This window comes from Neofelis nebulosa, chromosome 3 (genome assembly GCF_028018385.1).
Source record: "Neofelis nebulosa isolate mNeoNeb1 chromosome 3, mNeoNeb1.pri, whole genome shotgun sequence".
Lineage (NCBI taxonomy): Eukaryota > Metazoa > Chordata > Mammalia > Carnivora > Felidae > Neofelis > Neofelis nebulosa.
Window position 1 is genome coordinate 149,879,981 of NC_080784.1, and position 15,688 is coordinate 149,895,668.

The following is a 15,688-nucleotide window of genomic DNA, read 5'->3' on the forward strand; positions in this document are numbered from 1 at the left end:
TCTTGTGCAAGCCTTTTTGTGGATCTATGTTTTAATCTTTCTTTTCAGTAGGAGAATATCCTAAATTGTAAGATTGATTATCTTTTTAATTTTACTAGAAATTGACATACCTTTTTCCAAAGTGGTCATCCTATTTTATATAGACCAACAATATGAGAGTTCCAGTAGGCCCACATCCTCATTGTTTGGTGCCAGCTTGTAATTTTAGCTATTCTGTGTGTAGTGGTATGTTGGTTGTGGTTTTAACTTGCTGTTCATGATGATGTTGAGCATTTTTCATGTTTATTGGCCATACAAATATCTTCTTTAATGAAGATGAAGTGCCTATTATTTCTTTTAATCCATGTTTCCCCGTCCATTACTTTTGCCCTTATTTGAAGAAATAAGATTTATTTATAGAGGTTTCCACAAACTGAATTTTGCTGATTGCCTTTTTGTGATGTTTTTATATTGTGTTTGGGTTTTTTCTTAATAGGAGCCCTTTTTTTTTTTTTTAATTTTTTAAAAATGTTTTTATTTATTTTTGAGACAGAGAGCATGAGCAGGGGAGGGGCAGAGAGAGGGGAGACACAGAATCTGAAGCAGCCTCCAGGCTCTGAGCTGTCAGCACAGAGCCTGACGCGGGGCTCAAACTCATGGAGTGTGAGATCGTAACCTGAGCTGAAGTCAGAGGCTTAACCGACTGAGCCACCCAGGCGCCTCATGGAGCCCTTTATTCTTGCAAGGAGCTACCTCTGTGAATACCTTTCCCTCTGGCACTTTGGCATTTTGGTTGCTTATCATGGTAGAAATTATTTTTATGGGGGCGCTTGGGTGGTTCAGTCAGTTAAGCATCCGACTCTTGATCTCATCTCAGTCCTTGATCTCAGGGTCATGAGTTGAAGCCCCTCATTGGGCTCCATGCTGGGCTTGAAGCTTACTTTTTTAAAAAAACAAAAATTATTATTATGTGGTGCAATTCTTAAATCTCCCCTTGTATGGCTTCTAGGTTTTGTGTCACAATTAGGACATCCTAGTGAAATGATTTTGAAAGTACCTGGTAACAAGGCATGAAGCCAAGGTGGATTGGAATATGGATGGACCTAGTGAAACTCACAAGGATCACCAAGATACATTTAAGAAGAAGCCTTCCAAATGATCCAGACTGAATTTGAAGTCCACAGGTGAAATTTCACAAGTATATTCAAAGACCCGTGATTGCAAAACATAACTGGTTCTAACTGAACTAAAGAGGCTCTCAACCTTTCTTTCTGCCACGTGACAGTGACATTAGGGAATAAAGACCAAGAGTTAAAGAGAAACTGAGTTATTCACAATTTCTGGTAGGCTGGCTGTAATTCCATCCGTTTCTTGTCCTCTTGAGAAAGCAAATGGGGGAATACAAGCGCAATACAAGTTGGGCTAATTTTTAACCTTCTTTGACTTCTAAGAATAAATTTTTTTTTGAAGTTTATTTATTTTGAGAGAGAGTCAGTGTGCAAGCAGAGGAGGGGCAGAGAGAGGGAGAATCCCAAGCAGGCTCTGTGCTCTTAGTGCAGAGCCCGTGGGGGGGACTTGATTTCATGACCGTAACATCATGACCTGAGTTGAAATCAAAGAGTGGGATGCTTAACTGATTGGACCACCCAGGGGCTCTGAGAATAAATTGTTTTTTGATAGACCTTATAGTTGAATATGAATGGATGCTATTGTGTCAGAAAGCAGCACCCCCTAAATGGTAAGGCACTGTTGCTGCCTGGGGACTTGTATAGCTTTTCTACTGAACCTGCCTGTTGGAGGCCTGAGTGCTGTGTCTCTATCAAACTCAATTATTAACTTGTAGGAATCTGACATCCTCAGCAATGCTTACAACTGGTCACTGGCTCTATTTTTAACTAATTTTACATTTCAAGATAATACGTTGTCTGAATAAAGTTTGCCTTTTATTCTAAAGTTTATTTTTTAATTTATCTTGAGAAAGAGACAGCATGGGCAGGGGAGGGGCAGAGAGAGAGGGAGAGAGAACCCCAGGAAGGCTCTGCACTAGCAGTGGAGAGCCCCATGCGGGGCTCAAACTCACAAACTGTGAGATCTGGACCTGAGCCAAAACCAGGAGTTGGTTTCTTAACCGACTGAGTCACCCAGGCGCCTCCAAGTTTACCTTTCATTCTAGCTGTAGGAATGGTATTTCTCAGATACTTGATTTCTGATTTGATAGACTGACATGCTTATAAGATTTTCTTATACAAAAGTAGTTGTGTTAACAAAATGTCCTCAGGAATGTTGACAATAAAAGATCTCAATAATTGACAAATCTTCAAGCCCACCAGTGTCTAAGAATCCTTGAGATTTGACCTGAGGGAACTTTAAGTGGATATATTAGGCTAAGTTATTTGAAAAATGTTTTATAATCAATCAAAACATGGTCACTTCTGAAATACAATTCTTTAAAAAAGCCTACATTTTCTGTTGAGCAAAGCTGAAACGAGGTTATAATAGACAGTGGTCCTGAGAACTACTTCAAAATCACTAGTCCCATCGTTGACTCCTTTCACAGAATGGTTAAGTTCCCTTTAAGAGTTTCATCATACATTTTTATTGACTTACACTGAGGTATAAATCTGACTTAAAATCCTCATTCTGAGGAAAATTCTTACTCTATTTGGAAATAACATCTAGGGAGTTAAATTAAGTTCTATAAGGTTAGACCTATAGTTAGGAGTATGAAAACACCCTTTTTTAAACTTTTAATTTCAGGATAGTTTTCGGTATACAAAGATATTGCAAGAATAGAATTTCTATATGCACCTCACCTAGTTTCACTACTGTTGACTTCTTACATTGCTACAGATTTGTCACAACTAACATTAGTACATTGCCATTAACTACATTCCACACTTCAGATTTTTTTGGCTTTTTCTTCGTAGCCTTTTTGTCCCCAGGGCACATTACATTTAGTCCTCGTGGCTCTTTAATCTTAGACTTTATTTTGGATGACCTTGACAACTTTAAGGTATACTGGTCAGGTACTTTGTAGAATGTCCCTCAATTGGAGTCTTCTGAGGTTTTTCTCCTGGTTAGACTGGGGTTATAGGATTTGGGGAGGAAGAACACAAAGGTGCCATTTCACTACACCTTGTCAAAGATTCACGTTCTAAGCGTGACTTATCACAGGCATCAGTTTTCATGATCTTGCCAACATAGAGTTTGCTAAGTGACTATAAATTTCCTTTTATTTCTTTCTATATCATACTTTTTTGAAGCAAGTTACTAAGCATGGCCCACATTGAAGAAGCAGGAAGTTCCATCTTGAGGAATAGTAGCTACATAAATCATTTGTAATTCTTTGTAGATGTGTCACTTCTCCCTTATTTAATCTTGTATATCAATATGGACTCCTAAAATTTTATTTTTTGGCTTATAATCCTATATTACGTTATTTTGTTGCTCCCACTGTTTTTGGTTTTTATGCCACTTCCTTACTTTCTGGTATTACAAGATGTCCCAGACCTAGAATCAGCCATTTCTCCAAAGAGCCCTGGTTCCTTTTATTGGAAGAATGGTATTAGAAACCAAACTTAAGTTTCTTTTTATTTTTTATTTTTGAGAGAGTATGAGCAGGACAAGGGCAGAGAGAGAGGGGGACAGAGGATCTGAAGTGGGCTTTGTGCTGACAGCAGAGAGCCCAGTGTGGGGCTTGAACTCCCAAACCGTGAGATCATGACCTGGACCAAAGGCAGGTGCTTAACTGACTGAGCCACCGGGCCCCTCAGAAACCAAGCTTTTGTTGTTTTTTTTTTAATATGAAATTTATTGTCAAATTGGTTTCCATACAAAGATTGAATGCTGGGTTGTGCCCATTGTTACCAAGTGTTGGCTTCCAGGCCCTTTCAGCAGAGGGATCTGTGTACCAACCCATATTCATCTTCCCCAACCGAAATTCTGTATCCACTTCCCCCTTCCCTCAGCTTTTGGCAACCACAATTCTGTGTCTGAATTCGACTGCTCTAAGGAGTCATGCAAGTGGAGTCACATGCCCTTCTATGGCTGGCTTGTTTCACTTATAATGTCCTCAAGGCTCATGCATGTAGTAGATGTCAGAATTTCCTTCCTTTTTAAGGCTGAATAATATTCCATTGTATGTATCTACTGCATTTTATTCTTTCATTGGTCAGTGGACACTTGGGTTGCTTTTCACATTTTTGGCTATTGTAAATAATACTGTGAACATAGGTGTATAAATGTGTTTTGAGTCCCTGCTTTCACTTTTGACTACAGTATACCCAGAAGGGGAATTGCTCTATTACGTGGTAATTTTAATTTTTTCAGGAACCATCACACTGTTCCACAGTGGCTGCACTGCTACCAACAATGCACAAGGGGTTCTAATTTCTCCACAAGTTAATTTTGATGAAGTCCAACCTCTGTTATTTTTTGTTGTTAACTGTGCTTTTGGGGTCTTACCTAAATTTTTGCCAAATAGTTGTGATGAAGTTTTTCCTCTTTTTTTCCTATGAGTTCTAGTTCTAGCTCATTTGTTTAGATCTTTGAACAATTTTGAGTTAATTTGTGTATGTTATGTAGTAGAGGCCCACTTTTTTTTTTTTTTTGGCATGTGGACATCCAATTTTTGTCAACAAATTTGTTGAGAAGACTGTCCTTTAAGCCCCTTTTGGTCTTGGCACCCATCTCAAAAATCATTAGTCCATATTTGTGAAGGTTTATTTCTAAGTTCTTTCACTTCATTGGTCTAGGTCTTTATGCCAGTACCATGTTGTTTTGATCACTGTAGCTTTGTAGTGAGTTTTGACTTCAGAAGTGAGACCTCCAACTTTGTTCTTTTTCAAGATTGTTTTGGCTATTTGGGTGTCCCCTGAGATTCCATATGAATTTAAGACAAATGCTTCTATTTCTGCAAAAAATATGGGTGTTTTTGATAGGAATACTTAGAATCTGTAGATGGTTTTGGGTAGTATTGACATCTTAATGATATTAAGTCTTCCAATTCATAAACATGGAGTGTCCTTCTATTTGTTGGTATCTTTAATTTCTTTAGGCAGTGTTGTATAGTCTTCAGTGTACAAGTCTTCTGCCTCAGGTTGTTTAGTCCTAAGAATGGTATTCTTGTTGCTACTGTGAATAGTGGAAAGAACAGTTTTTGTTTTTGTTTTTTTTAATTTTTTTTTTTAACGTTTATTTATTTTTGAGACAGAGAGAGACAGAGCATGAATGGGGGAGGGTCAGAGAGAGGGAGACACAGAATCTGAAACAGGCTCTAGGCTCTGAGCTGTCAGCACAGAGCCTGACGGGGGACTCGAACTCATGGACCACAAGATCATGACCTGAGCCGAAGTCGGCCGCCCAACCGACTGAGCCACCCAGGCGCCCCAAGAACAGTTTTTAAGGAAGACAGACCTACTATGAAGTCAAGCCTTTCAGGACTTTGTTTCCTTGCTTTTGTTGACAGCTACACTAATAACAGATCGTTGGAGCTTTGTTTCAAAAAGAGAAAGGGCTGGGGCGCCTGGGTGGCTGGCTCAGTTGGCTGTGCGTCAGCTGTGCGTCAGACTTCGGTTTAGGTGGTGATTTCACGGATCATGGGTTTGAGCCCTGCATCTGTGGTCAGCACAGAGCCTGCTTCAGATCCTCTGTCCCCCCGCTTCTCTCTGCCCCTCCCCTGCTTGAGTGCTTTCTCTCTAATAAAACAAAACATGAAAAAAATGCTAAATAGCTTATGTGTAAGTCTCAATAAAATCTCAGTGGCTAATTATTCTTCCTCATATTCCATGTACAGAGCTGCCTCTTTTCAATTTAATTCAAAACTAATTATAAATAACTTTTGCTAGTTTAGGATAATTCCCCATATTATCTGTAGCACTTAGAACAGTGCTGAAAACATGTAGGTGGCCAAAAATAAGACGAATGAAGACCCCCCCCCCACACACACACAGAAATATTTAAAGGGAAAAAAACCAGTCAATAACCTAGGCAAGACTATTAGATTTTATTCTTTCCTAGTACTCTTATAGCTCAACTTTACCATGTAACAAGCCAGACTTCCCGAATAACAACTCTTTCCCAGGCTATAACCCTTCTCAGGAGACAGAAGATCAAGTATCATGGTTCCAGGATGTTTTCACCCCAGAATTCTAAACCAGTTACAGAATCATATCTTCTTAGGTCTTAATTGGAATCAAATAATCTAGGCACATGTAACATAATCAAAATAGCATATACCATTTCTTTCCTTCCCTTGTGGAATGCACATTCCTCTTTTCCCCCAAAGGGTTTGTTATGAAGAGATGTTTGAGTGTCACGTTTTCCAAGAAACCTGTCTACCAGTTCAAATTCTTGGCTCAGAATAAGGTATCGCTTATTCAAGAAAATTTAATAAATATTCTGATCTAATTGTTCTCAGACATGGACAAATTTGTTTTACACGCAACTTAGCTTTGCTTTCAATAACTACTTGCAAAAGTCAAACCCTATCTTTAAAATATCTTACAATTTCCCTTAGGACTTGGGAGAGCAGGGAAGGATGAGGAAGGGAGTTGGCTTATTTTTTAGTAGGACATTCTGAAAAGGGCAGATATTTACTTTTGAAGTCATTAAGTGGATAAACTGTCAAGTGTTCCTCTTGTTCTGATATTGAAAACATTTACAGCCCAGGGCCTTCCTGGTCCTGAAACTATAATAAATTATAATATTGTTTTAAGTACATTCAAAATTTATATTACTCTTTAATTTCTTTTCCCTGAGTTTGGGTTCACAGTTTGGTAGAGATACTTGAAAGAGGTAGTTAGTGGGGATGAAGAGGAAACAATGTTTATGTCTAGCAGCACCCAGGGAAAATATATAATATCTATTATTTTGATCTCAGGTAACATTTATCTTTCCCCCTTGAATCTGCACATTAAGAGAGGGAGATAATCATTTTCCTTTTCTTATCTGTTGGACTCTCTCTCCTATTATATTCACCCCAGTATTATTATCACTATTCATAAAAATGAATAGCCCCTCCAAAGACAAGCTACAGAATTAAGCCTTCAAGGTGGAGTTGTTTAGATTTAGAAGAGAGGGGCTCAACTGAGTAACTTTTATTCATACAGTCATTAGGGAAAATGAGCAAAATTTCCAGTTCCCCCAACTACTCACTGCCTTTTCTCCCTGGACCTGGTTTATTTAAATCATTGCTATCAATTCTGGAGTTGATTCTAAGGTCTGGGCTCTAGGAAATCTTGACATCTAACACAGGTACAGACACTGGTCCAGGCCTTGGCTTCCAGTCTTACGATGGGCTGGCGGAATACTGTTTCATCAGATGCTCATGGCAGGGATTGCAAACTCGCTCAGGCTTGATACTTGAGGGAAGAGGCAGTTCATTTGTTGAGCAGGTATCACAGAATGTTCCTCTGCAGTTCTTACACATATTCTACAAGGAAAAGAGGACGTTAGGTGGGGGATAGAGGAGCAGGGCATATAGATGCATGGAATAGAAAAGGCCAGATATGGTAATTATGGCAATACCTAATTATTGACTAATGTCTGCTATGTGCCAGATAGTATCTGACCAAACAGTTTCTGCCTACAAGGAAGCCTACTGTCTAGTTCTTAGATCTAAACGAAGAGCAGTGCCACAGAATTCAAAAGAACAAATAATACACAAATTGCTTACTCTTAGAATGTTCGCACCCATTATATTCACTTTTATGTGGGCTAATTCTAAAATTAGTTTGCAAGTACTTAAGAATACTCCAAATAAGGAGGCAGGCAGTGAGTGACCTAGCCATGGACTGGGTAGTGGTAGCCAGCCTAGGATTAAAAAACTTGCTGAGCATGAAGTGAAAGTAGAATTCCTAATACACTGATGTGCTTAATGCTTCCCTGTAATACTCTATAGACCTATCTTTTGGGATATCAGCGCAGCAGGAGCACAGCTTCCCTGCATCCTCTTTATAGGGAAATCAGTCTCTTTATTAAGCTTTTTGAATATTTAGTGGCCATGCAATGGGACAGCACGTGGGTCATTATGGCAGTGTCACTGGTAAGGCTGTGTGATAGGGTGGCACACACATAGCTCCAAGGGTCCCTAGTAAAGGCTGTGAAGAGTAATTCCCCCTGTTAATAATGCTGCTTTCTCCCAAACAATTCACCTTCCTGAGGATGCAGCAGAGGTAGGGGGTCACTTTTATTTGAAAGCCCGAGAGGAATTTTCCTCTGACATATTGTAGTTACTGTGCAGAATTAGAAAAGCCAGAATTAGATTCTCTTCCAGAAACAGACATTATTTCTGTAATTCCAATTCCAACTCTATAAAGGCAGCTCATCTTTATCTGATTCCGTTAAGACTAGGTCATATTATAATTTTGCTTGTTAAAATTCAGCATGATCACAAAGGGTGGCATAGAGGCCACAAAGGCAGAATTCGGCACATTTCCTCATCTCTTCCAAGCACTTGTTTCTTACAGTCATTTGCCCATTTCTTGAACATCTATGAACTGGGGACTACATGACATGCAGGGTGGGGGGGTACATATTACTATGAGCAGGTCAAACACCTGGCTATCAGAACACTTGCTGTATCTGAACACTTCCTTCACTCTGCCTACTCTAGCAAACTGGGGAAGCGCTCAAGCAGAGACCCTTGAGGATCTGAGGGGAAAACAAGTGGTTTTGGTGGAGAGAGCTCATTTCCCTCTCAGAGGCTGATTCTCCAAATAATTCAAAGAATCTCCCTTCCCCAAAACTGATTTGTTCTAAGCCGGATGGAGTACTGGAAGAGTACAGACTTTGGGGCCAAAGTCAGGCTGCAGCTGGGCCTTGCCACTTATGACTTGAGTAACTTTGAGAAATGTGCTTCACATCTCTGAGCCCAAGGTTCATCTACAAAATGATGTCACAGAGGAGATAAGCTTTACAACAGGGACTTGGTCTACGCTTTGCTCATTGCTCTTTCTCCAGCACACGAGATAGCACATTCTACACAGCAGGCACTCAATGAACATTTATAAATTTGTTTTAAATTCTTTATATTTGTGTTCATGGGGATTTACTGACATGACATACTATGACTGAAAAAAACGGGTACACAATAAATGCTTGCTCCTTTTGCTTTTTCTCCCCACTCTGCACTCTACACAGCAAAGTCCCTGTTACTGAAAGGGACTAGTGGTGTAACGGACATCCTGGTGAAGAACCTGTTTGGTTCTCAGCATCGTTACCTTTGCAAGGCGGCCGTCTTGCTGGCACAGCTGACACATCTGTGGCTTTGCAGAGAGCAGCGGCTGGTCCTAAACCACATATTGAGCCAGTTAGCTTCTCTTGGTCTCAGAAACATGAATACTTTCAGAATACTCATTTTTTTTAAGTTACAAAATTAATACAACCACGCTACAGGCTATCTGGAAACTAAAGAAACAAATTGTATACAGTCCTCGCGCCTTAATACAAGTCTACTAATCCTATCACTATCCTTGGAGCTCTTTTCACTTTTATAATAAAGTAACATGTGATTTCAGTTATAAAAAGAAAATTCAAGTATACAAGTATGAAGAAGTTTCAAAAAGCCCCATCCCTCTTTTCCTATCATATCATCAGGAATAGAAAGCAATATTCTATTTTGCTTTTTTTTTACTTTTTTTAAATTCCTAACAGATAAATGAAAGGGGTGACTCAGTCATAGCTGCCTGTGTCTTCTTTCTCATGGGTTGTCATATCCTATTATATATGCAAACTATCTTACAACCATTTATATTTGTTTATTTCCAAGTGAGCAAGAAGTATTTTTTCTGTTTTATAGAAGAGAAAACTAAGGGAAGAGGAGGCACTCTCTTAGGTCAAAGAGAATTTCTAAGAAGTGAGACGTGCCATTTCCTTAGTAAATTGCTCAGAGCTGTACTACTTCCTGTGAGAGTTTCAGGCCAATGCGTGTTTGTTGAGGATACTGTTAAAAGGACGGGGCACAGAGGCCTGTGTTCAGCTAGGAATGGGACAGCCAACTACATCATTTACACGAGATGTTTGAGAACAGGAGACTCGGTTACCTGTTCATTTGCAGGGGGAGACGGCAGCCTACAATGGAAAAACAGTAACAAACAGCAACTTATTATATTTCCATGTGAATCATTTCAAAAGCAAAGAAAAAGCATTACCATGGTTCTTTTATGTTGTTGGAACTGACATAATTATTAATCTTGACCTCCAAGGAGAAGAAATTTTTGTAGTTAAACCTATTACTAGAATCTGATCCTTGACCTACATTATGGTTCCTGTTTAAAAATGGATTTGGAATTACATTTGTTGTTTTCTTTTTACTGCCAAGAAAATAGTTAGCACTTGTATCCCAGCCAATAAAACTCCAATGGCCAATGCTATACATTTTAAAAGTTTCTTTTTTCTGATATTATAGAAACCTATTATATGTCATGTATTAATCCCCTCTTCCAAATATTCTTAAGATGTGAACTTTAGCAAATTAATGAGGGAGAGAATGGATGAGATTGTCACAGTTCTGGGGATAATGCACCACAGATCCACAGTGGTTCCAGTTCTCTTCCATCGAGTGGCAGGGTGACCAGCAGAGTGACCAAGTTCTCAGCTGTTCCTTGGACCGTAATCCCAAGAAACCTGGGTATGTTTTAGGATTGTAGTTCAGGATCTGGGAGCTGCTTTAGACAAAGGACTTATACACAGAAGACATGGTAAGTAGAGGCAACTTAGGTGTGCCACCTTGCCTCTCTGCTCCTCAGTTTTCGCATCTGTAAAGTAGGAACAGATGATTAAACTTTCCTAAGAATTAAAATGTTAAGGAAATAATGAATGTGACGTGACACAGACATAAGGTAGTCTTGTCTTATATTCCCAGGGCCTAAATCAAAACCTGGCATGTAAGGTCCTCCTGATTGTAAAGTACTTGGTTTTAGGCTGGAATGGGGCCGATTCTGAAAGGCTCTTTTAAGTCCTTGTTAATTTTATAGCCTTTCTAGTTCCTTTCTGTGGCCCATGCTGATCTGTGGGGTAGTTTAAGGTTAGTCCTACATCAGACCATGCTCTCTTTGGGAGTAAACTTAAAGGCTTTGGAATCATTCTGGCCTTGGAGGCCAAGTGCCTGCATAATCAGTCTACTGTTGGGACTCTGATTTATCTTCTCCAGCAGCTACTTTGCTCAGGTGGCACACGGCCTTATTCTTGAGCCATCAAAGCCTAGACAGGGACAGGTGCCAAAAATGTACACTGCATTGTTCTCTCCAACCCCCACTGTGGTGTCTTTCTTGTTATTAACCTTTGCTGTTGTTGTTGTTGTTGTAACAGAGCGAATTTTGGAGCAGTTTTAGGTTCACAGAAAAACAGAAAAACTGAGCAGAAAGTACCGACATTTCCCAGAAAGTATTTCCAATATACTTCACTGGCCCCCCATGCTCCCCCAATACCTACATTCCGTAACAGGGAAGGTGGGGAGGGGGTAGACAATGTTACAATCAGCAAACCTACACTAACACGTCATAACTACTCAAAGTCTGCAGTTTAGGGTTCACTCTTGGTGTTGTACATTCTATGGGTTTGGACAAATGTAAGACATGTATCTAGCATTACAATACCATAGGAGTATTTTCACTGTCCTAAAAAATTTTTACTGTGCTTAAATCCATGCATATCCCCTAACTCCTGGCAATCACTGTCTCCATGGTTTTGGCTTTTCCAGAATGTTATACAGTTGGACCACCTTTGTTTTTTAATGCAGTGGCACTGTGTAATATTTTGTTATATTTCTACTTGCTAAAATAATTGTTAAAAGTTCACTTCCTTGATACTATCCTAATACTTTTCATAGTGAGCAAATCAGATGAAGAGTTAAGAAAAAGACAAAGAGGCTGTTTGAGACCCTTAAGAGAAAGGACACGAAGGAAATGAGAGGATTTATGTGAAACATAGCTGCCCTCCACTAGCTCACAAGTGGAAACAAGTCCTACTCAAGTACACTAAAGACCCTGAGAAATGCTATGACTTGTACTTCGTTCCTTTGTGATGCCGATCCAGTAAAGATGAAACATAATCTTTGAAGTGATCATGAGAGTTTGAGGACTAACCAGGGGAAGAGTCGGAGGACAGCTTGATTATTACCCTGCTTTCTTCTAAAATGGACTAAATGGGTTTGGTTTTAATATGTGCTCTCTGCTTGACTTGTTCATGCCCCCTTTGAGATAACTTGCTGGAGTATTACTATTACAAGTCAGTGTCTGGTCAGTGCCATTGCCCATATGTATCGAAAGGTCCCTCTTCCCACCCAAAATACATTTATATCTTAGTATTTTATTAACAGACACCTGTGGCTTTCGTCCAGGGGCTTTTTAAGTTTAGCATTTTCCTCTTGAATTTTGTGCTTCCCATCCTGCCAAAAGAAAACAGCCCAGTATATTAATTATTCAGAATGCTAAGCAGTGATGATGCTGCAGACATTTTCTTCTGTATTGACTTAGCTTAGGCATAACACTAAGCAGCTTTATTATTATATGGAAGGAATTTACCTTCCAGAATATTTCCTCATTCTTTGCTCTAATTACTTTCTTAACAAATTATTCTGATAGGGTTTGCAACAAATGATTTTCAGAGTAGGTATTCTCCTTAACTCTTGCAATTCAAATAAAATTCAGAATATATCCTATTTACTTGTGAGTAAATAGTGAGCTCAAGGTATCAGTTACTGCTTAGGGTATCTTAGTTACTTCTGTCTATCTCTATATATCTTCACCTCCCACTCCCCACTGAGCTCTGGATAACTGGTAAAACCAAGCATGGCCATATATAGCAGACTATAACCCTGTGGACACTCAGTCAAGCAGCTGCCACAACACCGTAACAACTTGCATAGCCTAGACACTTGAGTTTTGTATTTCGAAGGACCAATGTAAAGTTCCAAACATCCACTCTACCAAAGTGTGTAAGCCCTGCCTAGGCAGTTTTCAGTGACAAATTCTTTCTGTGGACACTGCTGTCTGCCTTGAGCTGCTGTCCATCAGCCTCCAAAAATAGAATGCACATTCTTAGACCACTCAAGTGTCAAGGAAAGGAGGTTAATGCAACATTTATACTCCTGGAACCCCTACCGCAGGACAATTCCAGATTGAGAAACTTAAGGCCTCACTGGAAAAGCAGGGTAAAAAAGGCCAAGAATTTAAGTAAATCTCTATAAGCCCTTCTAAGTAGATTTTATGTTTGCTAAACTAAAATAATGAAGTTGGCATGCTACAAAAGGAGTGGTATTTTGTACACTTTAAATTGCAGTGAATACTACTACATAATAAATTTCTATTTACCATTATTTTCTGCTCTCCAGCAAATTAGCATCTCTTTCTCTAGCAATTTTAAATTAAGAAGCTTATAAATTTGTCCTGCTTTGTTATATATGATGTAAACAAAGAAGATAATTTTTTCCCTGTGTCTGTCTTTGACAGAAAATGTATTTAATACGTTTCTGATTTTATTATTTAACGACATTGGCTCCCGTTTCATGGATCCCAGAGATGGACTTTTCCATTTTAGCTTCCTAACCACTACAGGAGCTGGGAGTCTCACTCCTAAGACTGTCCTGTAGATATGTCTACTCTTGCTCTTTAATCACTCTATGTTCCCTCTTCTAATTTCCCAAGAAAAGTAAAACTGGAATCCTCATGATTCTGAAAACGGTATACAGAAGCAAATCCATATTTAAGACAATTCTGTTAAATGGAAAATCAGGGTGGGGAAAGATTACTATAACATATTATTGAAGATGTTAGCCAGTAGAATCCCAAGGAACACCAGTTTTTGTTAAGATACCAAAACAATCTTAAAGCGAAAGGGATTAAGAGGGTCACTGGAAATCATGGTTATTAATCTTCTTTTCCAAATGAAATCAAGTCAGAGAGAGTGTCCAGAGACAGACTGAGAATCAAGGCCTTGTGTTTACCCCAGGTCTTGTCTGCCATCTACATACTCAAGGCCACAGCAATTAAGCTCATGTTCCAGGAGACAATACTGTCCAGCCCATCGAAGTAGCCTCCAAAAATTAAGTAAATGAACAAGGGAATAACAAATATTACCGTTTTGGGTTCTGCCTTCTGAAAGCCCTTTCCTGGGATGTTCCTGTTGTTTTGTAACCTTCTTTCTCTTTCCTGTTTTAGCTCTAACTCAAGCTGGTGCCTGGGACAGATGGGAGAGGAAAAGGATGAAAATTTGGGTTTCTGCACTCATAATCTCTAAAGAACGCCCAACCCTTTTCTTAAAGCTCAGCAATTACATTTTAATACTTGATTAATAAAAGGATACCAGATATATATCGGCAATCAGGTTTTAAGGTGTTAAAATATAATACAGTAAAACCAGTAACACTAAAATACAGACATTTTTTAAATCTTCCTTGGGTAATTAAGAATGTACTTTAAGATCTCCTAGTACCCGAGGGTCACCACTCTCTGAATATCAGTATTAATATTAACTCTTTTTTTTTTAAGAGTCTTACAATATTTCTTTAACATTTATTTATTTTTGAGAGACAGAGAGAAACAGAGCACCAGTGGCAGAGGGGCAGAGAGAGAGAGAGGGAGACACAGAATCCGAAGCAGGCTCCAGGCTCTGACCTGTCAGCACAGAGCCCAATGCGGGGCTCAAACCCATGAACTGTGAGATCATGACCTGAGCTGAAGTCGGCCACTTAACCGACTGAGCCACCCAGGCGCTCCCAATATTAACTGTTAATAAAGAGTTGTGGTCAACTGAATGGCAATTAGTAGGATTTGCTATAATGAAAGACAGTATTTACCAATTTTCAACAAGAAACAATATGAAAGCACTAACACTGTAGTCCCATTTCGTTTTAATTAGCTGGTCTCTCTTTACAGTTATGTGTTCAATGCCCAGTTACATCATCAGCCACTAATGTCCTTAGTAGCCGTGTGCTTTTATATCTAACAACAAAGTTCTCTTTGTTTGAAGTCAGTGGCTTCTGCAGAGAATTGAGTCTCATTTGACAGATAATATGGAAGAGTTGTTAAGGACTTGGGAGTCAAGAGAGAGACAGGCTTTGAGAATGCTGCCACTGACTAGCTGCACTGTGTCAATCTGGACAAGCTGAACCCATCTAAGCTTTAATTTCATCTGAAAATGGGGGGGTAATATAGTCAACTACTAATAGGGTTGATGGGAAGATGTTAGGACAGAAAGCCTGTGAAGTACTTTGTGAAGTTTCTGCACACAGTAAAAATTTAGGAAATACCATTATTAGTGTTAGGTTGGCTATTAATTCTCTTACTTCTTTCTATTTATTTGGGACCTTGAATTCTAATTTCCTAATTCTTTGGTTGCAAAGCATGTTGACAAGATTTGGAAATGTTGATACAGGTGAAGCTTTCTGAATCTAATTCCAGAGAAAGGACATTACAAAGACAGAACAGAGGAGGCTGGATCCTGGGACCGCCTAATCTTGCGGCTAGCCTTAGAATTACCCACGACCACCCTGTCAGCTCCTGCTGCCCTCTCTTCACCGCTGCCTGGTGAGCTCCTCCACTTCCAGCTGCAGACTGTTTATCTTGTCTCCGAAGTCCTGCTTGAACAGCCGGTTGTCCAACTCAGCAGACTGGCGGTCTCGCTCAGCCTGGCGCAATCTGGATGTGAGCCACATGAACTTGTGATAAAAAACAAAAGCCATGGTGGGGAGGAAGACCAAGTTTACAAC

At 39.5% G+C, this 15,688-nt stretch overlaps 1 protein-coding gene across 6 annotated transcripts in view; it reads right to left on the reverse strand.

The window, feature by feature from the left end:
- Positions 1–5,964: 5,964 nt before the first annotated feature.
- RUFY3 (RUN and FYVE domain containing 3) overlaps positions 5,965–15,688 on the reverse strand; it is an 80,604-nt gene continuing 70,880 nt past the window's right edge. For 3 of the 6 annotated variants that reach the window (XM_058722334.1, XM_058722337.1, XM_058722338.1), the window contains 6 exons: positions 15,498–15,617; positions 14,058–14,157; positions 12,303–12,367; positions 10,023–10,050; positions 9,201–9,269; positions 5,965–7,411 (listed from right to left, as the gene is read on the reverse strand). In XM_058722334.1, the coding sequence (XP_058578317.1) occupies positions 7,268–7,411; positions 9,201–9,269; positions 10,023–10,050; positions 12,303–12,367; positions 14,058–14,157; positions 15,498–15,617 (526 nt within the window). In that variant the 3' untranslated portion in view covers positions 5,965–7,267. Of the gene's footprint in view, positions 7,412–9,200; positions 9,270–10,022; positions 10,051–10,131; positions 10,737–12,302; positions 12,368–14,057; positions 14,158–15,497; positions 15,618–15,688 lie in introns of those variants that run through there. The other 3 variants (XM_058722340.1, XM_058722336.1, XM_058722339.1) reach the window with 3 other exon arrangements.